The 26,625-nt window shown below is 45.0% G+C and overlaps 1 protein-coding gene across 2 annotated transcripts in view; it reads left to right on the plus strand.

Annotated features, from left to right (window-relative positions):
• The window catches only part of SLC5A11 (solute carrier family 5 member 11), a 44,114-nt gene extending 18,068 nt beyond the window's left edge, over positions 1-26,046 (plus strand). For both annotated transcript variants that reach the window (XM_077907070.1, XM_077907071.1), the window contains exons 8-17: positions 657-762; positions 2,761-2,841; positions 7,930-8,135; positions 14,110-14,245; positions 20,512-20,619; positions 20,988-21,138; positions 22,657-22,825; positions 23,204-23,419; positions 24,078-24,246; positions 25,745-26,046. In XM_077907070.1, the coding sequence (XP_077763196.1) occupies positions 657-762; positions 2,761-2,841; positions 7,930-8,135; positions 14,110-14,245; positions 20,512-20,619; positions 20,988-21,138; positions 22,657-22,825; positions 23,204-23,419; positions 24,078-24,246; positions 25,745-25,947 (1,545 nt within the window). In that variant the 3' untranslated portion in view covers positions 25,948-26,046. The remainder of the gene's footprint in view (positions 1-656; positions 763-2,760; positions 2,842-7,929; positions 8,136-14,109; positions 14,246-20,511; positions 20,620-20,987; positions 21,139-22,656; positions 22,826-23,203; positions 23,420-24,077; positions 24,247-25,744) is intronic.
• The last annotated feature ends 579 nt before the right edge of the window (positions 26,047-26,625 follow it).

Raw genomic sequence — 26,625 nt, forward strand, 5'->3', positions numbered from 1 at the left:
AGGAATTCCATTCAATCCAAACAACAATAATTGACTCTATGCCAGCTGCAGGCTTGAAAGACGCTGGATGACAACATCCTTTCAGAACTCTCCCTCTCGGTCTGGTGGGAAGCTACAGATGTGGGGAAGCCTTCACAAGGGAAATTATGAACGGGGAGGATCACCAACTAAGGGAAGAGGGACTGGCATTTCAGATGGGTGAACATGGCTTGTTGGGGAAGCAGGGAATGTAAAAGCAATGAAGAAGATGAGGCCAAAAGGGTGAGCAGACCATGAAGCCTGGCATGCAATTCTAACATATCTACGTAGATGTTATCCTGGGGCCAGTGGGCGGGGGCCCTGAAGAATTTTAATGGGCAGGAGAAGGATGATATGATCATTACAGATTTGATAAAGGTTGCCGTGTCAAGGATGGAGGGTAAAAGACCAAGAGTAGAAGCAGGAAGACCACTGAGGAGATTGTTGGATTAGCCCAGTGAATGGGGGTCATATGTAATGGCCCACAGGGCTCCAGTTTGAGACCCCCGATCTAGGAAGAGGTGGCTTAAGAAAGAGCAGTATAGGACTCTTCTGTGTTTGCCAGAATCCAGGCTTAGGGAAACCTGTGCTGAAAATGTCTGTCTATTCTTTCATCTGTCAACTTCATGTCTCTCCAGGTGGACATGTATGCAGGCGCCATCTTTATCCAGCAGTCTCTGCACCTGGATCTCTACGTGGCCATAGTTGGGCTGCTGGCCATCACGGCTCTGTACACTATTGCAGGTGTGTCTGAATGAGGGGTGATGCTCGAGAGGCTGTGGCACCCCCTGATCTTTTCCTGGCCTATCTTCTGGTGGTCCAATGTGTTGAAACCATTCATTCATTACACCTCATTCCATGACCCCAGATAAGGTAATTTCTCTAAGCCCTTGTTCAAAGGAAGAGGGTTTCCCAATCAGAGAGGAAGGATTTAAAGATGCACCACAACTGCATCAAGCTATTTTCCATTTATTGATTGAAGAACTATTTATTGAGTACTGTCAGTGCTGAGCATGTTTATTTACATGCATTCTGTAAAGCTAGATGGTAAGTGTCTCTAATTCTGGAATCTGAAGTCAGGCAGCCTCCTTTATCCCCGTCAGAGCTACATCATAGGAGAGAGACTGGTAGGGCCTGGATGGGTATCTGGTTTTGAATATTTGCCTTTTTATCTTCATATTCTGCTCTAGTTTCTCTGCCTTCGTGTAATGTAATTCATTCTGCAAATATATCTGTATATTACCTAGCATGTGCTTGACATCGTGCTAGGAAGCAGGGTGCAGCAGTAAACAAAACAGACAAAAGCTTTACTCCAAAGGACCTTATATCCTAATGGGGATGAGGAGATAGACAATGAACAAGGAAACCAAGAACTAATATCAGGATATATTGTTATATAGTCTGATAAGTGTTCTTTTTTTTTTTTTTTTTTTTTTTCTGATAAGTGTTCTGAAGGAAGTTTGAGCAGGGAGAGACGGGGAGTGATGGGGTAAGGAGGTGTTTTTTCCATAGAGAATGTTCAGGGAAGGCCTTTCTAAGGTGATATTTGAACCTCATTTAAATGATATGAAGGAAGCACTAGAGAGAAGTGCAGAGGAAGAGAAGTCCAGGCAGAGGGATAGGAGCATGTAAATACTCTTAAGATGAGAACATGCTTTGCTTGTTTGGGGGAAAAAAGGGCAAAGTGGCTGACGCTGAGTGAGCAAATGGTTGCTAGTGGCAAAAGGCAGTTTATCTTTGTTTTTTCTTGTTTGGGGATCTGTGTCCCTCTTACATTAATTTCTCTGAGGACAGAACATGCTGTTTGGTTTGCCTCTAGGTAGGGTGCTCACCAGAGATTTGCTGAATGACTGAATAAAACACTCAACATTCACCTAGCACATGATAAATATTCAATAATCACCAGTATAGAAATGATATGGGCTTTTAGTGGCAAGATATCACTGGAGTCTGGCCAGCTAATTGCAGCAGAACGTCAGGGCCAGTATCAAAGGTTTCTCCGCGTTTATGATAGGGTCCTGATTCCTGCTGGCAAGGGAAGTGGAATCAAGTAGAACACCACACTTCTGTGCAGGTTTTTTATTGCACACTGACTTTGCCCACTTGTAAATGTGCTATCAGTTAAGGATCTCTTTCCCCTTTAATAAGAAGGGAGAGAAAGGTATAGTACAGGGCAGAGACTGGAAAGATCATGCTATCCAGATGCTGATAGATTTGCCATTAGGGTTATGGTTAACTGGTCTCACCTGGCTCGATGGAGGATGGGAGGTAGATGACATCTGGAACAGCTGGCTGGAGCAAGATAGCCCACTCATGTGGCTGGAGGTTAGCTGAGCTTTTCCCCTGTGTGAGCCATCACCCCCCAGGAGGTGCAAGTGGGCTTCTTAAAGAAACATGATGGTCTCAGGGCAACATGAGAGCAAGGGCAAAAGCTTCTGGGCCCTTGAGGCCTAGGCTTGAAGCTGTACAGTATCGCTCTCACCGTAACAAGCCATTTGGCCAAACTCATATTTCAGAAGTAGAGATATCAGCTTTACCTCTACATGGAAGGAGCGGGAAAGCCACAGTACAAAATGGGCATGTACCTGGCAAGGAGAGCCTGTGGCTATCTTTGCAAACAACACTAAGAAATCTGCTCAGGCAGGTCTTGAACTTCCAGGTTCTGTCTGCTTCTCAGGGTAACTCCTCTCCATCAGGGTACCCCACACTCACCTCAGTGCTTTTCTCCACCCTCAACCCCAGGTGGCCTGGCCGCTGTGATCTATACAGATGCCCTGCAGACTCTGATCATGCTTATAGGAGCGCTCATCCTGATGGGCTACAGTAAGTGGGGACCCCAGGATCACTTGGGTGGGTGACAACTCTTCTCTCAGTGACATCTGCTTTCATCACTGTGATCAGCAAACCCAGTGACAAAAGCCTACAACTGGGGCATTCCTGTCATGGGTGATTTGCTTGAGATGTGGTTATTTTAGCTGGAAGAGAACTGGGCTTATGGAGCTTACTTTTTTTTTTTTAAGATTTATTTATTTTGGAGGGAGAGAGAGAGACAGTGGGGGTGGAGGACACAGAGGGAGAGAAAATCTCCAGCAGACCTCCCACTGAATGAAGAGCTCAATGTGGGGCTCAGTCCCACAACCCCTAACTTCATGACCTGAGCCAAAATCAAGAGTCAGACTCTTAACCTACTGAACCACCCAGGCGCCCCAAAACTTAGTTTCTTTCATTTATTTATTTATTTATTTATTTATTTATTTATTTATTTATTTATTATAGTCACACACAGAGAGAAAGAGAGGCAGAGACACAGGCAGAGGGAGAAGCAGGCTCCATACACCGAGCGCCTGACGTGGGACTCGATCCCGGGTCTCCAGGATCGCGCCCTGGGCCAAAGGCAGGCGCTAAACCGCTGCGCCACCCAGGGATCCCAGCTTAGTTTCTTTTTAGGTAAAAATGAATAGTTCTTCCAATATTGATATAGATAAATGATTAACAAATAAAAGGGGCAAAGGGACAACTCTTCCTTATAGAAGAATTCCAATGAATAAACATAGATGAAGAGAGAGCTAGAGAATCACCATGAGGACATCATAATGATCTGCAGGCAAGATCTTAGGATAAATGAGCATTAGTGGGTCAAAGTGCATGAAGAAATAGGATCTTTGTGTGGTCTTAGTTGTTGTGTCCCAAACGTGTTAATTACCAATGGGAAAACAGTCACTTTTCAGGGGAGCAACATGGCACACACCTCTGTAGGTAAGTGATCACGGTTAGTATCACCGGAAATAAGACATTGACATCATGTAGCTCCTGATATGGGGAGGACACCACATCATCTCATGTGCCATACTTGTCAACAAGATGTAACCTCCACTTAATCAAGAATAACCTATCAGAGGTCTTGATTGAGAGACATTTTACAAAATAACCTAACATGTTTCTTGAAAGTGTCAAAGGCATGAAACATAAGAAAAGACTCAGGAATAGTCTAGGAACAGGGGTCCAGGGGTATAAACAAGAGTTTTCCCTTAACATTGTGTTTTTCTGCGTGGTTTCCATTTTGTGTTACTTTCTCGTCTTTCAAACAAAACTTCAAAGAAGTAATGGATCATGGATAAACATTTCACAACCCAGACAAAAAAGGCTTACTATTAACTTTAAAAAGAAATGTGTTGGGCCCTTATAAGATGAAAAACTTCACTGGTAGCCTACACATAAAGAGGAAATACAGACGAGTAACATGTATGTGAAGGACAAATGTCCAGCCTCACTAGAAACATGTTGTTGTCATAAATACCAACGCTTTGAATGTCCCAACGCTCCATGAGCTACTTAAAACAGGTTTTCTGAGGCAAGAGAGAACCAAAACAGATCTGCCCAAGGTCTGTTATTCTTAGCTAAACCTCTAGATCTTTCTCCATGAAAGTATGGGTTCTTGATGGGGAAGTTCCATTACTTAATTCATTAAGTCGGGCAGGAAAGAAGGTACAGATCAGCCTCCAGGAATTGTCCTCAATCTGCTGTATCTATTAGATATTCTCCCAAGATATCTGCAACTTTCCACATGTTGAAAATTAATTGACCCTACATATGTGGGTTTACTTCTGTGCCCTCAATTCAGTCCCATTCATCTAGGAGCCTTTTTGTGCCAACACCGTAGGCATAAAATCGTGTTTGATTTCTACAGCTTTATAATATGTTGGAAATCAGGAAGTGTTATGCCTCCCACTTTTTCTTTCTCAAGACATACATTTACATATGTTCTAAACCCCAATATACTGCTACAAGTTTTGCTTTAGATAGTCGATTATCTTTTAAAGTGATTAAAAAGAAGAAAAAAAATCTTTTAAAAAAAGGCTTTTAGGGTGCCTGGCTGGCTCAGTTGGAAGAGTATGTGACTCTTGATCTTGGGGTTGTGAGTTTAAGCCCCACACTGGGTGTTGAGATAACTTTTTAAAAAATCTTAAGAAAAATGTAAAAAGCCTTAAAAAAAAAAAAGATTTTATTTATCTATTCATGAGAGACACAGAGATAGAGGCAGAGGGAGAAGCAATCTTCACGGGGAGCCTGAAGTGGGGCTCCATTCCAGGAACCTGGGGTCATGACCGGAGCCAAAGGCAGAGGGTAACTGACCGAGCCATCCAGGCACACCTAAAAAGCCCCCTTTTTTTTTTTTTTAAGATTTTATTTATTTATTCATGAGAGACGCAGAGAGAGAGAGAGAGAGAGAGAGAGAGAGGCAGAGACAGAAGCAGGCTCCATGCAGGGAGCCCGACACGGGATTTGATCCCGGATCTCCAGGATCATGCCCTAGGCTCGCTAAACTGCTGAGCCACTGGGGCTGCCCTAAAAAGCCTTTTATATTAACCTTCATTTTGGCTATTTCTGAATCTCTCTCTCTCTTTTTTTTTTTTATTTCTTATAATGTTTGTCTGAAAAACAAAAATGTTTTTTTTGAAAAAAAAATTTTCACTGAGTATAATATTCTATTTTTTAAAAGATTTTTATTTATTTATTCATGACAGACACAGAGAGAGAGAGGCAGAGACACAGGCGGAGGGAGAAGCAGGCTCCATGCAGGGAGTCTGATGTGGGACTCAATCCTGGGACTCCAGGATCACGACCTGGGCCGGAAGGCAGGCACTAAACCGCTGAGCCACCCAGGGATCCCTTTCTCAAATATTTTTAAGTAATCTCTACACCCTATGTGGGGCTCGAACTCACAACCCTGAGATCAAAAGTCACAGGCTCCTCCAACTGAGCCAGCCCAGGCCCCCTGGCCTGCATGCATCTTAAGAAGTCTGCTGTAGTCCCTTTTGTTTCTTTTTTAAGATTTATATATATATTTTTTTTATTTATTTATGAGAGACACAGAGAGAGAGTCAGAGACATAGGCAGAGGGAGAAGCAGGCTCCCTGCAGGAGGAGCCTGATGTGGTACTTGACCCCAAGACTAGGCAGATGCTCAACCATTGAGCCACCCAGGTGCCCCTTATTTATATATTCTTTAAAATATTTTTTATTTATTCATTTGAGAGACAGAGCACAAGCACGGGGAGAGGCAGAAAGAGAGGAAGAAGCAGACTCCCTGCTGAGCAGTGAGTCCAATGTGGGGCTCAATTCCAGGACCAGGAGATTATGACCTGAGCTAAAGGCAAGATGCCTAACCATCTGAGCCACCCAGGGGCCTCCTTTTTTTTTTTTTTTTTTTTTCCAGGGGCCCTTATTTATCTATTTTATTTTTATTTTTATTTTTTTTTAATTTTTATTTATTTATGACAGTCACAGAGAGAGAGAGAGAGAGGCAGAGACACAGGCAGAGGGAGAAGCAGGCTCCATGCACCGGGAGCCTGACGTGGGATTCGATCCCGGGTCTCCAGGATCGTGCCCTGGGCCAAAGGCAGGCGCTAAACCGCTGCGCCACCCAGGGATCCCCTTATTTATCTATTTCAGAGAAAGAGAGACAGAGAGAGAGAGAGCAGGGTAGGAGCAGAGGGAGACAATCTTCAAGCTGACTCCCCAATGAGGGCAGAGCCCTATGAGATCATGACCCGACCCGAGCCAAAACAAAGAGACCAAGAGTCAGATGCTCAACCGACTGAGCCACCTAGGTGTCACCCCTCTTTTTTGTTGTTGTAATTCTTTGTTTCTTTCTCTGTAGTAGTGTGGGTTCCTCCTTGCCCTCATTGTCTGCCGTCAAGACTTTATTCTGTATTTTCAGAAGTTTTAGTATGATAAATGTAGATGGGAATATATTGATCTTGCTTGGCATTCTCTAAGATTTAGATGAAGACATAAACTTTATATATTAAGTAACATTGCAGTGGGGCTCCTGGCTGACTCAGTTAGTAAAGCATCTGACTCTTGATCTCAGGGTCAAGTTCAAACCCCATGCTGGGTATACAGATTACTTTAAAAAAGAAAAAAGAAAAAAGAATCCAAGACTGCAGCAACATATACAAAGCAAAAGTTGTTAGAAATAGCAGAAATTGACAGAAACCAAAATAGTACCAAGACTTTAACACTTCACAGGACACAGGATTTAGAAGTTATAAATTATATAATTGAAAAAAAAAGAAGTTATAAATTATATAATTGAACAAGTATTCTTGTAACAGCAAACATACTTTTTTCCAGCATCAAAGAACCAAAGAACCATCTACAAAAATTAGTCTTGAAAAAAATAATCAAAATTTACAAAAATACTCATGTGAACTTGGATGGGAAAAAAAAAAAACCCACCCATCTATGTTTTCATAAACCTAACATTGAAATGTAGCATTTTAAAAATTGTAAGTGTAGGCGACAAACCATAGGAATATTTGTTAATACTCCGTGACTCTCATACCAAGAGATACCTCAGATGTTTTTATCCAGATGTTTTCACAGTTGTTGCTGAGGTACTGAAGAACTGTTTGTGTTCATGGCTACTTTGAAACCAAATTGTTATTACAGGGGCGCCTGGCTGGCTCAGTCCGTGGAGTGTGTGACTTCATCTCAGGACTATGAGTTTGAGCCCCACGCTGGGCATAGAGATTACTTAAAAATAAATAAATAAATAGTTATTAGACCTACTGCCGGGTCTTACTGTTTGATGGAGCAAATAACTGCATTATTAACTGCAAAACTGTGCATACTAAGTCACAGTTTTGATGTTTTGTTGATTGCCTTCAACATATCTGGTTTCCTTTATAATCCTATGCATTTTGTATGATGCATTGGTTATTAGTATTCTGAGAAGCAATATATGACCACTGCCAAAGGCATCAAAACAAGGCGAAGAGCCTCGAAGGTGACTAACTTTCTTTGTTAGCTCTGCTCTCAATAGGATGCCACCCACCCAGCCATCCCCTTACCACTCACTGTGGATTGTTCTGAGTCTCTGCAAATTTGGGCTTCCTCTGAATTCCAGGCTTTGCTGCAATTGGTGGAATGGAAGGCCTGAAGGAGAAGTATTTCTTGGCCCTGGCTAGCAACCGGAGTGAGAACAGCAGCTGCGGGCTGCCCCGAGAGGACGCCTTCCATATTTTCCGAGACCCCCTGACATCTGATCTCCCATGGCCCGGGATCATATTTGGAATGTCCATCCCATCCCTCTGGTACTGGTGCACGGATCAGGTACAGGGCAGCTGATGAGTGTGTGCCCTCCAGGATGCTTCTGTCCTTTTTTTTAAAAAATTTTTAATTTTATTTATTTTTTCATGAGAGACACAGAGGGAGAGGGAGAGGCAGAGACAGAGGCAGAGGGAGAAGCAGGCTCCATGCAGGGAGCCCGATGCGGGACTTGATCCCAGGACCCCAGGGTCACGCCCTGGGCTGCAGGCAGACATTCAACCACTGAGCCGCCCAGGGATCCCCCAGGACGCTTCTTTCCCTGGGGGGCTGGGAAATAGGGTTTTTTCACTCTGTCTCTTGTTTGCATTCTCCTCCCCCTCGCCCTCAAGCTCAACTGCTCTTTCCTCTCTACTGCTATACATTATTTGACTTCTTGAGCTCGCTCATGTAATGGAAAATCCAGAGCTGCTGATATTTGCAAAGGGGAACTCTCTTTTATTTGTTTTTAAAAATTTATTTATTTATTTTGAGAGAGAGAAAGATAGAGCAAGGGAAGGGCAGAGGGAGAGAATCTCAAGCAGACTATTTGCTGAGGGAGGAGTCCGACCTGGGGCTTGATCTCAGAACCCTGAGATCATGACCTGAGCCAAACTCAAGAGTAGGTCACTTAACCAACTAAGCCACTGCAAAGGGGAACTCTTAATACATCTTGCTAATGTCTGGAAAGATTCAGTAAGCAGAAAGAGATGATACATTTTATTTATTTATTTTTTAAGATTTCATTTATTTGAGAGAGACAGCGCATGCATACATGCACGCACAAGCAAGGGGAAGTGCAGAGGGAGAAGCAGACTCTCTGTCCCTGCTGAGCAGGGAGCCCCATGTGGGGCTGGATGTCAGGCTTTCTGCTCAGAGGGGAGTCTGCTTCTCTCTCTCCCTCTGTCTCTCCTCACCTCCTACCCTGCTCATGCTCCCTCTCTCAAATGAATGAATGAATGAATGAATAAATAAATAAGTAAATAAGATCTTTTTTTTAAAAAAAAGAAGTTAAAATTGCTATAGTGTATCATATGGTCAACACATACTCTGTGAATCCTCTGTGTACCAGGCACTTGGAGATCACGAGTAAACAAACCAGACTGGGCTTGCATCTCTCCTGGAGCTCACCTTCTTCCAGTGGGGAGTAGATAGACAATGAATAAGTGAATTTTTTTTAAATTTTTATTTATTTATGATAGTCACACACACACACACACACACACACAGAGAGGCAGAGACATAGGCAGAGGGAGAAGCAGGCTCCATGCACCAGGAGCCCGACGTGGGATTCGATCCCGGGTCTCCAGGATCGCGCCCTGGGCCAAAGGCAGGCGCCAAGCCACTGCGCCACCCAGGGATCCCTGAATAAGTGAATTATATGGAATATTTCAAGATGACAAATATCGTTTTTTTTGTTTTGTTTTGTTTTGTTTTTTAAGCAGGGTAGGAAAGAGGAGTTGAGAATATAGGGGTGCAGTTTAAAATAGGTGGCAGGGTGCCTGGCTGGCTCATTCCATGGAACAGGCGACTCTTAATCTTGGGATTGTGAGTTCAAGCTCCACGTTGGGGGTAGAGATTACTTAAAAAAAAAAAAAAATATATATATATATATATACACATATGTTTTGAAAAATAAGTGAGTAAAATAGGGTATTAAGGGGAGGCAGGACTGAGAAGTGACCCTTAGAAGCACAGGCTTCGAAGAAGAGCAGAGCTCCCTGCGAAAGTTGAGGAAGAGTTTGTCACAGAGGGAACAGCCAGAGCAAAGGCCTTACAGCATATATGTAACTGATGTGAAAAAAAAAATGAGAACCACAGAGGCAGGACAGCATTTATAAGAAGCCCTTTTGGTGTTAAGGGGAGGGGAGATAGAATCAATATTTGCATTTCTCATGTATGCATAAGGGAGCTCCAGGTGGATGTAGTAAGACTAAGAAAAGTGGATACTCGTGGGCAGGGAGACCGTGTACATGTGCCAAGGAGTTGTTTCATGGAGCACCTGTTTATACCCGGGTAGGTTTCAAACCCAGGGAATATATCACCAGTTGAAATGCATTTCCTGTTGAGGATCAGAGATCTGGGTACCATTTTGGAGGCTGTAGTGCAGAGTCAGGACTTATTGAAGTTTAACTCAAGCAACGATCATGGAGTGGGACAAGGGCATTTATGCAGGTGACGCTGCTGAGAACAGAGCCCAGGTCCACACCCTGGGCCAGAACTCCTCTGCACTCAGGCAGGGGTGAGCACAATACACATGTACCACCCCTTTGGGAGACTGTCCTTGGCAAATCTTCTCTCCCTTGGCAAATCTCAGGAAGAAGAGGCTTTGAGACACAGTACAGATCAAGACTAACAGTGTGGACTTCAAATTTCATAGGTCCGGCATGCTAACATTTTGTTTCCTTATTTCCTTACTAACAGTGCAGTTACTAATGGTTACAGAAAAGGGAGGCATGAGGAATTTGGCCATAGTCTTTTTGTCCCAGGGATGGTTAATAAACATTAAAAACATTTACATTAAAAAAAAAAACATTTACATTTTGCTATGGTTTATGTTACTGCTCTTGATGCAGCTCACCATCAGCTGACACTTAAGAATTTGCACAAATATTTCCTTGAGATCCCTCAAGCCCTTCTTAGCTGGGATTCCAGCGTTGCACCCCTTGAAAGCCACCTCCAACCTACCCCACATTGTTCAGGAGCCTGGGGACTTAGCCACAGAAGACTCAGTCTCCTTCCAAATGTTGGGCAGGGCAAGAAGGCCTAGAAATCTAAGCCCTTCTTGACCACGTGGTGGTCTTTGGTCAAGACTTTGGTCTTGACCACATGGTGTAGCCACTGACCTGGGTTCTATAGAATCCTGAGACTCTGTGGGTTCACTGTGCTGGTGCTGCCTTACGGAATGCACAGCTTTGCTAGTCCTATACCTAAGCTAATTTTAAGATTTTATTTATTCATGAGAGAGAGAGTGCACGTGTGTGCAGGGTGAGGGGGAGAGGGAGAGAATCTCAAGCAAACTTCCACTGAGCTTGGAGCCTAACGCAGGGCTTGATCTTACAACCCTGAGATCATGGCCTGAACCAAAATCAAGAGTCGGGAGGTTCGGGGATCCCTGGGTGGCTCAGTGGTTTAGCGCCTGCCTTTGGCCCAGGGTGCGATCCTGGAGACCCAGGATCGAGTCCCATATCGGGCTCCCGGCATGGAGCCTGCTTCTCCCTCTGCCTGTGTCTCTGTCTCTCTCTCTCTCTATTTCTATCATAAATAAATAAATCTTAAAAAAAAAAAAAGAGTCGGGAGGTTCAACCGACTGAGCCACCCCGGACCTCCTAGGCTTATTTTAGAACAGGAGAAGGGCAAAGCAACATTCCTGATTCACAGACTAAAAAGATAAGTAACAGTGGACAATCCTAATGGCACTTATACATTTACTGATGCTGTGTCATGGCCAGCAATAAGTAATTCATCTGACATGAAATAATTCATTTTCTTTTTTAAAAAAAGATTTTAATTTATTAATGAGAGGGATCCCTGGGTGGCGCAGCGGTTTGGCGCCTGCCTTTGGCCCAGGGAGCGATCCTGGAGACCCAGGATCGAATCCCACGTCGGGCTCCCGGTGCATGGAGCCTGCTTCTCCCTCTGCCTGTGTCTCTGCCTCTCTCTCTCTGAGTGACTATCATAAATAAATAAATAAATAAATAAATAAATAAATAAATAAATAAAATAATTTATTAATGAGAGACACACAGAGAGAGGCAGAGACACAGGCAAAGGGAGAAGCAGGCTCCCTGTAGGGAGCCCGATGTGGGACTCAATCTCGGGACCTGGGGATCACACCCCGAGCCGAAGGCAGATGCTTAACTGACTGATCCACCCAGGTGTCCCCTCTATACACTTTAAAAAACAAAATATTTATTTACTTATTTAAGAGAGAGAGGGAAAGAGAGAGAGAGAGAGAGAGAGAGAGAGAGAGAGAATGAGCATGGGGTGGGGAGGGGCAAAGGGAGAGGAAGAGAGAAATTCTAAGCAGACTCCACACTGAGCATGGAGTGTGACCCAGGGTTCAATCTCACGACCCTGAGATCACAACCTGAGTTGAAACCAAGAGTTGGAGGCTCAACTGACTGAGCCACCCAGGTGCCCCAGTTAAACCAATTTCTTTCTTTCTTTTTTTTTTTTTTTTTTTTGTTAAACCAACTTCTAAACAAGGACCACTAACTTCCCAGCTCTGGATGAGGGCCTCCATGGCCCCTACCCTTTCCTCACATAAACCAATCCTACATTTTAGAGTCTTTCATTTATGGCATCTAAACAAATGTAATTTGTGCCTGTCAGGATACACTTGGTTGCAAGTGACAAAAAAAAAAAATCAAACTTAAACCACCTCAGGGAGGGGCACCTGGAGGACTCAGTCATCTGCCTTCCGCTTAGGGTCCTGGGGTAGAGCCCTGCATCGGGCTTCCTGCTCAGTGGGGAGCCTGCTTCTCCCTCTCTCTCTCCCCCTCCTCCCTGCTCATGCTTTCTCTCTCAAATAAGAAAATAAAATCTGGAAAAAAAACTACCTCAGGGAAGGGGTGGAGGATGTATTAGCTTGTGGAATACAAACAGCAGGAAGTCAAACAAGATTTCAGAAACTGCTGGAACATATTCTGGTTTCCGTCTCCATCATCCATCTTTCTTTTTTTTTAATTAATTAATTTATTTATGATAGTCAGAGCGAGAGAGAGAGAGAGAGAAAGAGGCAGAGACACAGGCAGAGGGAGAAGCAGGCTCCATGCACCGGGAGCCCGACGTGGGATTTGATCCCAGGTCTCCAGGATCGCGCCCTGGGCCAAAGGCAGGCGCTAAACCGCTGCGCCACCCAGGGATCCCCATCCATCTTTCTCATCTAGGACTTCATTGCCTCCTGCAGACCAACGGGAAAGCTGACAAGTCCCTAAGTCCCAGTCCAAGAATCCTGCTTAAGGGTCTAGCACGGGTCAGGTGCCTAGCCCTGGATTAGGCAGCTGTGCCCAAGATGATAGTGTAGCCCTATGGACAAGGTATGGGTTTCAAAAAAAGGAGCAGGACACTCTAGGAAGACTATCCCATTACTGTCTGCTGTTAAAAAAAAAGGGGGGGGGGGAAGAATCCCAACTTTGTCCTTCTCGTCACAGTGTTGCAGTGGTAATGATGTGGCGTTTCACTCCCTTTGTCCATAGGTCACTGAACCAGCTTGTAAAGGCTCTGGTAACTCACCAAGGCCTCTGTAACTTCTCCAGATGCTTCAAGACCCAAAACCTAAGGAAATAGGAGAGAAAGTTCTGGGCTCATGTAGATTCAATCTGAAGGCAGGAGGAGGATTTTGGGGACCAGTCTCCTATTTAGAAAAAACTCTGGATGAAGTTGTTCCTTTTGAGTAGATTAGTTTTTTTTTTTTTTTTTTTGATACTTTTTTTTTTTAAGATTTTATTTATTTGAGACAGAGCATGAGCAGGAGTGGGCGGGTGGGGGGGGGGAAGGGGAAGCAGGCTCCCTGCTGAGCAGGGAGCCTGATGTTGGGCTCTACCATGACCTGAGCTGAAGGGAGATGTTTAACTGACTGAGCCACCTAGGCACCCTGAGATGACTTCAATTTTAAGATGATCTTCTGCAGTATGATGGCAAAGATGCAGCCGGCAGTCTAAGCTACCTTCGTAAATGGCAATTCTAATGAAGGCCTCTGCTAGGAAAGTTGTAATTGGCCTGCCTTGGATTCATACTTAACCGATCATGGTAGCCAGAGAAATGGAGAAACCTAATTGGTCGGGTCCAACTCCAAGACAAAGAGGAGGGAATGGAATGGGGTTCTCAGCTTCCTCAAGTGGTCCACAGAGATTGGGAATAGGAAACCAATGTTTCCTCAAAGAGAAGCCAAACAAACCAAGGTTCTAAGTCCACGATGTCTTCAAAGCAGCTCTGCACACTTAGTTTGCTTTTAGGGAGAATCACTTCAACTTCCAACCACCCTACTGTTTTCTAGGTGATCGTTCAGCGGTCTCTGGCTGCCAAGAACATGTCCCATGCCAAAGGAGGCTCTCTGATGGCTGCCTACCTGAAAGTGCTGCCCCTTTTCATTATGGTGTTTCCTGGAATGGTCAGTCGTGTCCTCTTCCCAGGTGAGGAGACAGTGGGGATAAAAGGTCATCGGTCTTTGAATCTCAGACCCCATGAAGTGTTCTAACCATATGATTGTCATCAGGGATTGGGACTGAGGTCCCTGCAGGGGGATGTTGAGGCATCTCTATTCAGACATCAGATTGTATACTGTTTCCCCACAGGGGTTCAGCAGGCATGTCTAGTAGATGTCGCAGGCCAGTAGCAGGGAGACCCATCTGGGGTCTTGCCTCAACTGTATTTTTTTAACTGTATTTTTTTGAAACCACAAATTATAGGTTAAGATCTTGTGGTTCCAGATGTCAGTTTTCTAAAGCATAATGTGAGAGTTATTCTTGTGCTTTTAGTATTTCATCTCAGTGGTTTGGTTATTTTGGTCCAACAGAACCCCTTTGGGGGTACTTAACAAAAATCAGGGATGTCAAAGCCACTAGAATATTTGTCTTAGAATTTTTCTTAGTGTGGTAAGGCGATGAGGTTTTCACTGTGTGGATAAACAGGATTGGGAGGAGGGTGTTATTGGGAGTCACTGTGATGTCAGGAACTGCTGATCTGTATGGAAGAAAGCTTTGCATTTTCCACATCTGTGGGCTTTTCCTTTCATACCCACCAAGGCTGTTATTAACTCAAAGGTAGAGTGCTCCCTCCCCTGTGCTTTATCTTATACAATGTTTTGCATCGGTAAAGAAAGAGGAGGATGGTCCAGAAGTTTTTGTCACAATAATTTAGGACAATAAGCATTAGGAGCAAAGAATTGGGGAAGGAGAGTGGGAGATCTGTCCGTGGTGCAAGATCTTGGGTTTCTCACTCCTCCAGCCCAGAGGGCATGAAGAACCCAGAGTCACTGGTCCTGGTTCCAGGGAAGGCACACAAGGCTTGGAAAAACCCATATCAGAGTAAGAACTGGGATTTGGGATTTGTGGTGACTTGATGGAAAATACACAGCTTTTGGGTAAGGCTTGACATATGAACAAAGAACACAACTTTAAACAACCTACATTCATCATGTGGTGGTTCTGAATATGGACTCTGATTTGGATGTTGCTGCTAGAATCCTGGCTCTGCCACTTCTTAGCTGTATGACCTTGGAAAATCACTTGCCTCTGTTCCCTCACTCATAAAAATGGGATAATCTTTCATAAGGCTTAAAGCAGTCAGCACAAGGTAAGCACCATAGAAGGGCTTACTCTCATTTTATATATTATCTCATTTATTCCTCAAAACAACCTTATGAAGTTGATACTGTTACGGCTCTTTTCATTTACAGATGAAGATATTGAAGCTCATCCACTCATTTATTCTTCCATGTGTCCATCAAACATTCTGAGAGTCAGTGATCTGCTAGGCTTTATTCTAGGAAAACTTAGGGATTCATAAATGAACAAGACAAAAAGTATCCCTGCCATTGTGGGCTCACATTCTAGTGGTGGAGGAGACACACAAAGATAAGGAAATAAGTAAATGAGATATCCATTGATTGTGTTGAGAGCTGTGAGTAAAAGGCACAGGGAGATGTCACAGGGATGCTGAGTGGGGCTTCTTCTGATAAGGTTTCCAGGGGTGGCCTCTGTGAGGAGAAGAGGCAACAGTTGGTTCATATGGGTGGGTTTTTTTTTTTTTTTTGGAGGGGCAGTAGGGACAGAAGGAGGGAGGGAGGCAGACAGACAGACAGCCTCTTAAGTAAGCTCCATACCCAGCACAGAGCCTGATGTGATCTCATGACCCTGAGATCAGGACCTAAGCTGAAATCAAGAGTCGGATGCTTAACCGACTGAGCCACCCAAGTACCCTGGATGGTTTCAAAATATATCTTGGAGTGCATTCAACAAGATTAATAATGGATTGGATATGGGGGTTAAGGAAGAGCAATCTAGACCCTTCCTAGGTTAAGTGGCTTGCCAGAAGTTAACCTGGCTAGTGCTGGGTGAGCTGGGATAGAACCCAGGTGCATCTGCCTCCAAACCCCACCCCTTAATCATGCTATTGTCTCTCTTAGCAAATAACACGTTAAGCTTTGGATCAATGTCTGGAAGATCAATCTCAAGACCTTGACCATCATTCTTAACAGGTAGCCAATCAGCAATCATGATTAAGTGAAACATAATGCCATGTTCTATGTCCCTAACGACTTCGTAATGTAATGAATGAGTCTGGTACTCATGAAAAAGCAAGATAAGATATAAATTAGAACACTCTAGCATATGGAACTAACAATAAGTGAAAGGAATTTGAGAGCGAGGTAGGGTGGAGAGGGTAAGGTGGGCATGGTGTGTTTGAAGGCCTGGACAAGTGCTTCTCAAAGTGTGGGAAGTCCAGTCCAGTCCAGCAGCACTGATGTCACCTTGTTAGAAACACAAACTTTTGGGGCCCGTCCAAGACCTACTGAATCAGAATCTCTTGAGGTTGGGGCCCAGCAATCTTTTTTTTTTTTTTTTAAGATTTTATTTATTTATTCATAGAGACACACAGAGAGAGAGGCAGAGACACAGGCAGAGGGAGAAGCAGGCTCCACGCAGGGAGCCCGATGTGGGACTCGATCCCGGGTCTCCAGGATCACATCCCAGGCTGCAGGTGGCTCTAAATCACTGCGCCACAGGAGCTGCCCAGCAATCTGCTTTTAATAAATTCCCCAGGAGATTGAGAAGCTCTTGCCTAAAAAGCCAGGGTCTAGGCCAAGCCACTCCTCCTTCCTGTTTCCATGTCTCCCTCCATCTCTGCTCTGCCAGCTATCCCACTGAGTCTTCATTTGGGTCCAGAGACCATTCAAAAGGATGCTCCAGTCCTGAGCTATAATGAGACTGGGCAACACCTTCTTCCACTAATCCATCTGAGAAACGGCACAAACTTTGAAAGGAACCATAGTGGAAATTAAGAGACAGGAAAAACCACTCTTAAAAACAATAAAACACAAGTCAAGAAGTATATCCATTCACAAAGCAAATTGTTCCCACTTGAGCTCTGGAATACACGAAGGATATGAGACCTATTCATAATATTTATTAGCTGTATGATTTGGGGAAGCCTTGTCACCTTTCTGGGCCTCAATTTACTTATCTTTAAAATAGGTGTAATAACCACGCCTTACCAATGGAGTTATGAAGAATACAGTGGAAGGTATATATGTATAGTCTTTATGTGTCATAGTGATACTTCAGTGAATGTTAGCATTTGAAAGTAGGAGATTTAGTGGTGTTTGGATCTGAGCTTGCCAGAGGCCCCTTTATGCCAAGCATCAGAGGGTCTGATAAGAGAACCCACACCATACATGAAATGGTTGATTAATTAACCCAAGACACGTGGATGACTGTTACCAAATGGTGATTCATAAGACTGTTGGTTTCTGTTGTAGCTTAGCTGAGCCAACTAATATCCTTAAGATGAATGTGTTCTTTTTTTTTGAAATAAGCTCCTTGCCCAGCATGGAGCCCAATGAGGCGCTTGAACTCACAACCTTGAGATCAAGACCTGAGCTGACATCAGGAGTCAGATACTTAACTGACTAATGAATATATTCTTATTAGGCACCCCCAATGAATATATTCTTTAAGCTGAACAGACAAGGACAACTGCCACAAACATGCTTTGTAAACTGTCTGTCATGTTTCATGGTTGAAAGGTGCAGGTCTAAAAGGTTAAACAACCTAAGGTTAAATTGTGTAGTTAATTAAGTATCCCAGGGAGAGCCTTGCTCCTTCTCAGTGAACCTTGAAGAGAGGAGCTTTTGGGGGTGTCAGGGTGGCTCAGTAGGTTGGGTGACTGATTCTTGGTTTCAGCTTTGGTAATGGTCTTGGGGTCCTGAGATCAAGTTTTCTCTTTATCTAAAGTAAATAAATCATGGGATCCGTGGGTGGCTCAGTGGTTTAGTGCCTGCCTTTGGCCCAGGGTGTGATCCTGGAGTCCCAGGATCTAGTCCTGCATCAGGCTTCCTACATGGAGTCTGTTTCTCCCTCTGCCTGTGTCTCTGCCTCTCTCTCTCTCTCTCTCTGTCTCTCATGAATAAATAAATAAAATCTTTAAAAAAATAAAGTAAATAAATCTTGAGGGAAGGGGTGCTTTTGGACAAAAAGAGGCAAAGCCTGTATGATATGGATGTGAACAAGACCTTTGCCTGACCTAAGTGGCTCCTTACAATGTTCTGGGCATGAGAATGAAACTGTTTCCTTATCTTTTTAAAAGACTTTTCAAAAGAGAAAAAAAAAAAAAAAAAAGCCAAGAGCTTTGACTTGTCAAAAAAAGTATTTTCCTCAAGATTGTTTCTTCTTATCAAGTATCACTTTTGGACTACAGTCTTAATTTTGTTTGAGGCTTGAACCAGAGCTTTGGGGGCATCTACTTCTATTCCACAGTGATTGTATTATTATTGTGGCCATAGTACCCATGGGTGGCTGTTAGTGGGTGAAGAGTCTCAGCCTTGAAAATACATGACAATGTGTGGAGAAATTTTATGAAGATCAGTTTGCCCTTGGACTTCCCAGTGGATGAAAGGGCCCAGGGCTATCTCCATTCTTGGGTCTTATGTTACCTTAAAAAGAAAATGAAGATACAACAATATTGTATTTTAAAATTGTGATGTCCTTCAAGTGGTTACATTTATTAAATTAGCAGTTTTAATGCAGGTAAAAATATAGAGGCTTAGCATACAACCTCATCTGGAGATGCTGTCAAACATCCACATTTGAGGTCTCTGGTAAATGGTCATCATGACATTGATTTTCACTGGAACCAGGCAGGAGATTGGCATAAGCGGTGAATGGCTCCATGCTTGCTTGTATTCTAAGGTTCTGGATGGGCTGACAGCCTATCACTCTTCAGAATGAGGAGCTAGGACTGAAGACTTGGGATTGAGCAGAGGGGGCTCAGGAGGAGTTCATGAGAGTTACACTTTGATCCACTTGAGAGGTAATAAGTGGCCCAGCTGGGATGGGTGGTGTTGGGTAGGCATTGGGGAGTTGGTGAGGAGCATCAGTTAGTTCAGATCCCAGGAGCTGAGAAAGTCAGAAGGTGACAAGAAAGGTATTATGCAGACACAGGTGCCAAACCACTGAGGTGATACAGAGTTCTGAAGGTCCCAGTGGTCAGGATTAAGCCTTGGATGGGTTACTGCAGACTCATTAAAGATAGAAAAGCATACACTATCTTGGTCTATCTTCTCTGAAAAAATGAATTGGGAGTCAGGAGACCTGAGTTTCAACTCTGCCTCTAACATGACCTTGTTAGGGGTTTGTAATCAGGTCCCTCGCCCCGATTCTTCATCTGTGAAACTGTTGTAATGTCCTCTTTCCTCACACAGGAGCACTGTAATAGCTAGCCTCTGCCCCATAGGAATTTGTTGAGCACCTACTCTGTGCCATACTCTCTGTCCTCCAAGCAGGAGGCCTAAGCTTGTATGCTTGGGATGTGTTCATCGTCATACTAGGAAGAGATGAATAACTACGGATGCCAGGAAGGCTAGGTGGATTTACACTAGAAAATCAGAATGCTGTTTAGGAGAGCAGGAGACACAGAAATGCAGGAAGAGGAAGAGAGAGAAATTCACCCAGCACAGTTGGGTTGTTAGGAGCCTAAAATGAGAACAGCTATTGAGGAGATGGGGAGAAGAGGGATTTAGAAAGTATTTGCCCTGTGTCAGGTGATGGCATTCTGTGCACCTCCAAGGAACTGCAGGCAAGATGTGAATTGCTTGTGTCCCCTTTTGGAGGAGTTTGGGGATGCAGCCTGTTGCAGGATACTGTGTAGAATGGCTACTAGGTATCTCAGCTTTTTTTTTTTTTTTTTGAGATCTTATTTATTTATTCATGAGAGACTCAGAAAGAGAAGCAGAGACATAGACAGAGGGAGAAGCAGGCTCCCTGCAGGGACCCAGATGCAGGACTTGATCCCAGGACCCCAGGATCATGCCCTGAGCCAAAGGCAGATGCTCAATCTCTGAGCCACCCAGGAGTCCTGAGGTAGCTCAGCATTATTTGGGTTATAGTAATAGCAGCCTCAGTGTATTCATCACTTCCTACATATCAGCTTACTATGGCATCTCAGCCATTATAATCGTATGAAGTAGAGTTATGTTATTGTCCCGATTTTACAGATAGGGCAGGTTAAGTAAGAAGGTCATGGTTTATAACTTCTAGGTTCCTTTTTTATTTCATAGAGCTATACACCGTATATACAGTCATCCTGTCTCCTGGCTCTGGCCCGTGTCCGGCCGTGTCTTGGCTGGGCTTGAGCTTAGAGGGTCTGTGTCTGCTCACTCTGAGCCTCGTTTCTTCCACAGATCAAGTGGCTTGTGCGGATCCAGAAACCTGCCTGAAGGTCTGTAGCAACCCCTCTGGCTGCTCTGACATTGCATATCCCAAACTTGTGCTGGAGCTCCTGCCCACAGGTAATGCCCCCTACGTGGAGGCCCCTGGAGCACCCAGAAAGGAGGAAGACCTTGGCTGGGGCCTGATCCGAGGGACGGATGAGATGGGAGGACAGCAGGAGGGAATGCGCTCTGGGCTGAGGGACTGAGCCCCAGAGCCAGAGCCCTCAAATAAAACCCAGGCCCTGGCTATCCAGGGCGCTCTGCCCGATGCCCCCCGGCCCCCCAACCCCAGGCCCTCCTCATGGCTCACCTCTGAGTTCTGCTTCCTTCCAGCGGCACCTGCTGGATCAATTGGCGCCATGGGCCTGGGATATGGGGGTCATGAGTGAGGCAGCAGCAGTTAGCAGGAAAAGCCTGAGGCCCATAGACCTTCCTTTTGCCTCCAGGGCTCCGCGGGCTCATGATGGCTGTGATGGTGGCGGCGCTCATGTCCTCCCTCACCTCCATCTTTAACAGTGCCAGCACCATCTTCACCATGGACCTCTGGAATTACATCCGGCCTCGAGCATCAGAAAAGGAGCTCATGATTGTAGGCAGGTAAGACAGCACTGAGTGGGATTGAGGAAGGAGGGTGAAAAGTTTAGATACCCAGGGAGGAGAAAGCTGGGCCCACCCACAGGCAAAGCCCTACCATCCTGGAGGCTCAGCCTCCTCGGATGGCAAAGATGAGGGTCATCATCTGTGTATGAGTAAATCACACATTCAAGAGATGTTCACTGAGCATCTACTTTGTGCCAGGTGGCTGGGTGCAGAGCAGGGAAAAGCAAAGATTCAGTTTCTGCCTTCACAAAACTAAAGAGAAGATAATTAATAAGAAAGGAGAATTTAAAAAGAAATTATAACCCCAATGAGCACTATGAGGAGGAGCAAGGAGATGTGGGGATTTAGAGGAGTTCCCAGCCTGGACTGGGTGGGACCTGAGGCATGAATAGGAATTAGCCAGGTCAAAGGGAGGAAGGGATTTTGGATACTGGGTGGGGGGAGTTTCTCTTCCAAAGTCTGCAAGGTCCGAAGTCTAACGGCGGCGGAACAGTAAGGACTGAAAGGGATGGTAGGCAAATCTTCTGTAAAATACATAAGAGAGCCAGGAGACAGGATGACTGTCTAATAAGCACCTTGGGGGCCTGAGGGCTGTCTCAGGCTTGGGTTAGGGAAAGATTTCTTAAGTCTGACACCACAAACATAAGCCATAAAAGAAAAAAAAATACATTAGACTTCATCAAAAGTTAAAACTTTTTCACTTCAAAAGACATCATTAAGGAAATGAGAAGACAAGCCACAAATATGGAGAAGCTATTTGCAAGCCATGTAGCTGACAAAGGATTTGTGATCTAGAATGATCTAGGACATGAGATCATATCCCTAGAAGACGGAGAAACCATGAGGTGCCCACTAGAATGGCTATAATCAAAAAGACAGACAAAGAGATAGAGAAATTGGAGTTTTCCTAACACTATGGGTGAGACTGTAAATGGTTCAACTGTTCAAAACAGTTTGGTAGTTAAAAAAAAAATTTTAAACATAAAACTTCTCATATGACCGAGCAGTTGCATTCTCAGAAATGAAAACATACGTCTACATAAAGAGTCGAACACAAATGTTCACAGAACCTTTTGTTTACAAGAGTGGAAAAATAGAAACAACTCAAGTGTCTGCTGACCACTGTAGGATAAACAGTGGTGTGTAATGGTAAATCCATTACATGGAATATTTTTTGACAATAAGAATGAATGACATACTGTGATAGCGCATGATGCATGGATGAACCTCTGCAACAGGCCATATATTGTTTAATCCTATTTATATGAAATTTCTAGAAAAGGCAAACTTGTAGAAACAGAAGCAGATAAGGAATACATTGTAAATGGGCACGAAGGAACTTGTTTGGAGTAATGGATGTTCTGCAACTTGATTGCGTTGCCCAGAGATGTACACTGAAAATGGGCGAGTCGTGATCTGTATTCTCTACCGCAATAAAGATATTGAGAAAGAGAGAGAGCAGTAAGTGTCTGGGGGAGACATACTAATGAGGGGTCTCTCTCCACCTGGCACCAGGGCCTTCGTGTTGCTGCTGGTGCTGGTCTCCATCGCCTGGATCCCCGTGGTCCAGGCCAGCCAGGGGGGCCAGCTCTTCATTTATATCCAGTCCATCAGCTCCTATCTGCAGCCACCAGTGGCTGTGGTCTTCATCATGGGATGTTTTTGGAAGCGGACCAATGAAAAGGTAGCTCTGGATGAGAGCCGCCCCCCAGGTTGGCATATGACATGGGTGGCTTTACGGAGGAGTTTTGTGGATGGAGGGGTGGGAAGGGGGCTACCTGGCCTTTGGAAAGCAACCATGGGCGTTCTGTTTCAATGCATGGTGTCATGAAACAGGGAAGCTAAATTAACAAGAAATGAGTAAATTATGCATAAATGATTAGTCATGTGTGAAAGATAAAAAGGTAAGTAGCTCCAATCCTTTTCAAGTTACTGATGCCTGTATCCCTAGGAAGGCAAGCTCTTGAGAAGCCTCGTCGAGGCTTGTCGAGGTCTCCAGAGGTGCAGGCCGGCCGTCCCATAACCCTGGATGCCTCTAAGATGGCCTTGCTCTGGTTTGCAGGGTGCCTTCTCAGGTTTGATCTTGGGCCTTCTCCTTGGCTTGATTCGGATGGTCCTGGACTTCGTTTATGTGCAGCCTCGGTGTGACCAGCCGGATGACCGCCCCTCCGTGGTGAAGGATATCCACTACCTCTACTTCTCCATGATTCTGTCTGCAGTGACACTGATCACTGTTTCCACCGTGAGCTGGTTCACGGAGCCACCCTCCAAGGAGATGGTACATTTGTGTTTGATACTATATAACCGCTGAGACCCTTTGCCACAAGCGACACAAAACTGACCCAAACTGGCCTCAACAAAGAGGGTTTGATTGTTCAAAAAGCTAGGACACCTAGGGTTGGGCTATAGGGACAGCTTGAAACCGGACAGAAGATCATCCGAATCCATCCTTCGTTTCTGCCTCAATTTTCAGGCACCACGCTCGTGGCGCTGGCAGTTTCCAGGGATGTTATCTTTTCTCATACTCCTCAAGCAAAAGCAGAAACACGTTTGTCCCAGTATTTCCGGCAGAGTTCCTGATCCCCATCGATGGAGTCAGCTTGACACATGCTTACACATGAACCAGTTCATTCTCTGTGGCCGGAGAAATGCATGTGCTGAATGGCTGATGGGAGGGGGTCCCCCAAAAGTCCCAGGCTAGGGTTAAGCTCTGGGGGTCCGAATGAGGGAAGGTGAGGTCCCAACAGAATTAGGGCTGCCAAAGAAAGCCAGGGGAATGGTGGGGGGGTGGGGAATGTGCATTGATCTGAAGAGTGCAGGGAGTTGAAACTTGTTCGGACATTCAGCGACAGGGCTGGGCTGGGGGCATTCTCACACGTGAGGCTGAACACAGAGTCGAGCAGGGGACCCTAATCTGATTCATGTCTGCTCCTTAGGTAAGCCGCCTGACCTGGTTTACTCGTCATGACCCCATTGTCCAGAAGGAACAGGTGCCCCCAGCAACTCCCCTGCCTCTTACCATCTCTCAGAATGGGACACCAGAAGCCAGCGTCACCAACATCCAGCTGGAGATTGTTCAAGAAAACATATCCCAGTGCCATAGCTGTGAGTTACCTTTCCTCAGTTATGGTAGAGGCCCAGGAAGCATTAGGTGTTTAAGGGGAGATTTTTCTACCAAATCACAAGGGAGAAAATGGGCAGACTCAGAATGCTAGCATCCCCTGACCCCGAATGTCTGGGCCAGACAGTGGAAGTGGGCTCTTCAGTAAGTTTCCACGTATGCTCAGCGGAGAGGAATAACAGCAAACACATGTCAAGAGCTTGCTAAAACACAGCACTTAATCCCCACAAAATCCCACAATTTTGGGGGAATACTACTGGCATTCTCTAAATTACCTGGTTCAAACTGGCAGCTTGCAGACACACTGTGGTTTAGCCCACCTACCATTTTAATAAAAGGTGAGTTGACATTGAAAACTCTAGAGATTTCACATAAAATTCCAGATTTCCATCTTTCCCAGGGCTGCGTTGACTAACATTGTCTGGACCTTTGAAAGCAGGCACTTTAGACCTGGGCTGTGTCCTTCCATTAGCCAAGGTCCCCACTCACCCCTATTGCCCCATGACCCTCTGGCTCTGGGCTGTCATTTATCATCACACGTGGCTTTTTACATATATAAATATACATGTGAATACAAATGTGCTGTGGATAAGTATCGATGTCAGCCTAACATGGGAAATTCAAGGATTGATCCAGAAGGCCATGTGTTTTAAGAAAAATGAGAGAATCTTTCCTGGTCCATATTTTGACAAGATAATACGCAAAGTGGCTCCCCCTGACCATCTGCCTAGCTCCAAAGGCAATGGAGCCTGCAGCCCTAGTTCTGAATGGGGAAATAGTTTCCCACAAGAGTGCCCTTCTCGGGGCACCTGGGTGGCTCAGTTGTTAAGTGTCTTTTTTTTTTTTTTGAGGCCCCCCCCCCTTTTTTTTTTTTTTTTGTTGTTAAGTGTCTTTAAAAAAAAAGAAAAGAGTGCCCTTCTCCCAGGGTGCCAGGGTGGCTCAGTTGGTTGAGAGTCTGCCTTTGGCTCAGGTCATAATCCTGGGGTCCTGATCAAGCTCTGCATGGGGCTCCTGCTCAGTGGGGAGCGTGCTTCTCCCTCTCCCTCTGACCCTCCCCCCTTCTCCTGCTTCTACTTGTACTCTCTCTCTTTCTCTCTCTCAAATGAATAAATAATAATAAAAAATATGTATCTTAAAAAAAAAAAATAGAGTGCCCTTCTCCCTTGGGCCTCCTGTGATTCAGAGGAGGGAAGCGGAGAGCTCTGCTCCTAAACCCACCTCTGCCACTGCTTACCAGCTACGTGGCTTCACTCAAGTTAGTCAAGTGAGGCTCTGCTGCTTCATCTGAAAATGATGAAAAGTCTGAAAGTACCACTCTTCCAGAATTAGTCTTCCCGATTAAGGTATTCATGAATACTTTCCAGAAACAGTACTTCTGGAAAGTACTTCTCACTGTGCCCGGAACACACCTGGTTGGCCCCTCTGCGCCCCTCTCTGGGAGACATGGCCCATCCTCATGACCTTCATTTTGGGTTCTTTTAGGTGACACAACCCCCAAGCGGTCCAAAGTGGTGCGAGCCATCTTGTGGCTCTGTGGGATGGATAGCTCTGGCAAGGAGCCACCAAGCAAAGCAGAACCCGTCATGGTTTCCTTGGAAGAAAACCCCCTCGTGAAAACCCTTCTGGACATCAACCTCATTATCTGCATTAGCTGCAGCATCTTTCTCTGGGGCTACTTTGCTTAACGTGGGGGGAGGGGGGGAGCCCAGGGGTCTAGTTTTTTGTCCATCCCTGTTTTTGTAATGAAAGAAAATCAATAATAAAGCTTTGTTTGTTTACCGTGAGGCTTCAGAGGAGTTCATGGGCCATTTTCCACATGACATTTTAGCTCTTTTCTTCTTAAAAGGGAATGGAGGGTAGAAGGCAAGGGAAAAAAGAAGCATCAAAGCTGTCTTTTCTCAAAAGGCTATTTACTCTTCTTGTCTATCCTGCGGCGCGAAGAGTGGAGAGTGGAATTCAGGGGGATAAACAAGCAGGGAGATGCACAAGACCTCGGGGCGGGGGCAGCCACATCTCCAGAGCTGAGCGCTGGCCTTTGGACTTTCCCGAGCTCCCCTACAAGGTGGGAGGAGGGACCTGCAGCCCGTCGCTCGCCTTCCCCTGCACCTCTGGGAAGTAGACTAGCGGTGGCTCCCTAGAATCTCGTGCTTTAGGAAAATCTATAGGGACGCCTGGGTGGCTCAGTGGTTGAGCGCCTGCCTTTGGCTCAGGCCGTGATCCCAGGGTCCTGGAATCGAATCCTGCATCAGGGTCCCCGCAGGAGCCTGCTTCTCCCTCTGCTTGGGTCTCTGTCTCTCTCTCTCTGTCTCTCATGAGTAAATAGATAAAATCTTAAAAAAAAAAAAAAGAATGAAAGAAAGAAA

This window comes from Canis aureus, chromosome 8, assembly GCF_053574225.1.
Source record: "Canis aureus isolate CA01 chromosome 8, VMU_Caureus_v.1.0, whole genome shotgun sequence".
In the NCBI taxonomy this organism is placed as follows: Eukaryota; Metazoa; Chordata; class Mammalia; order Carnivora; family Canidae; genus Canis; species Canis aureus.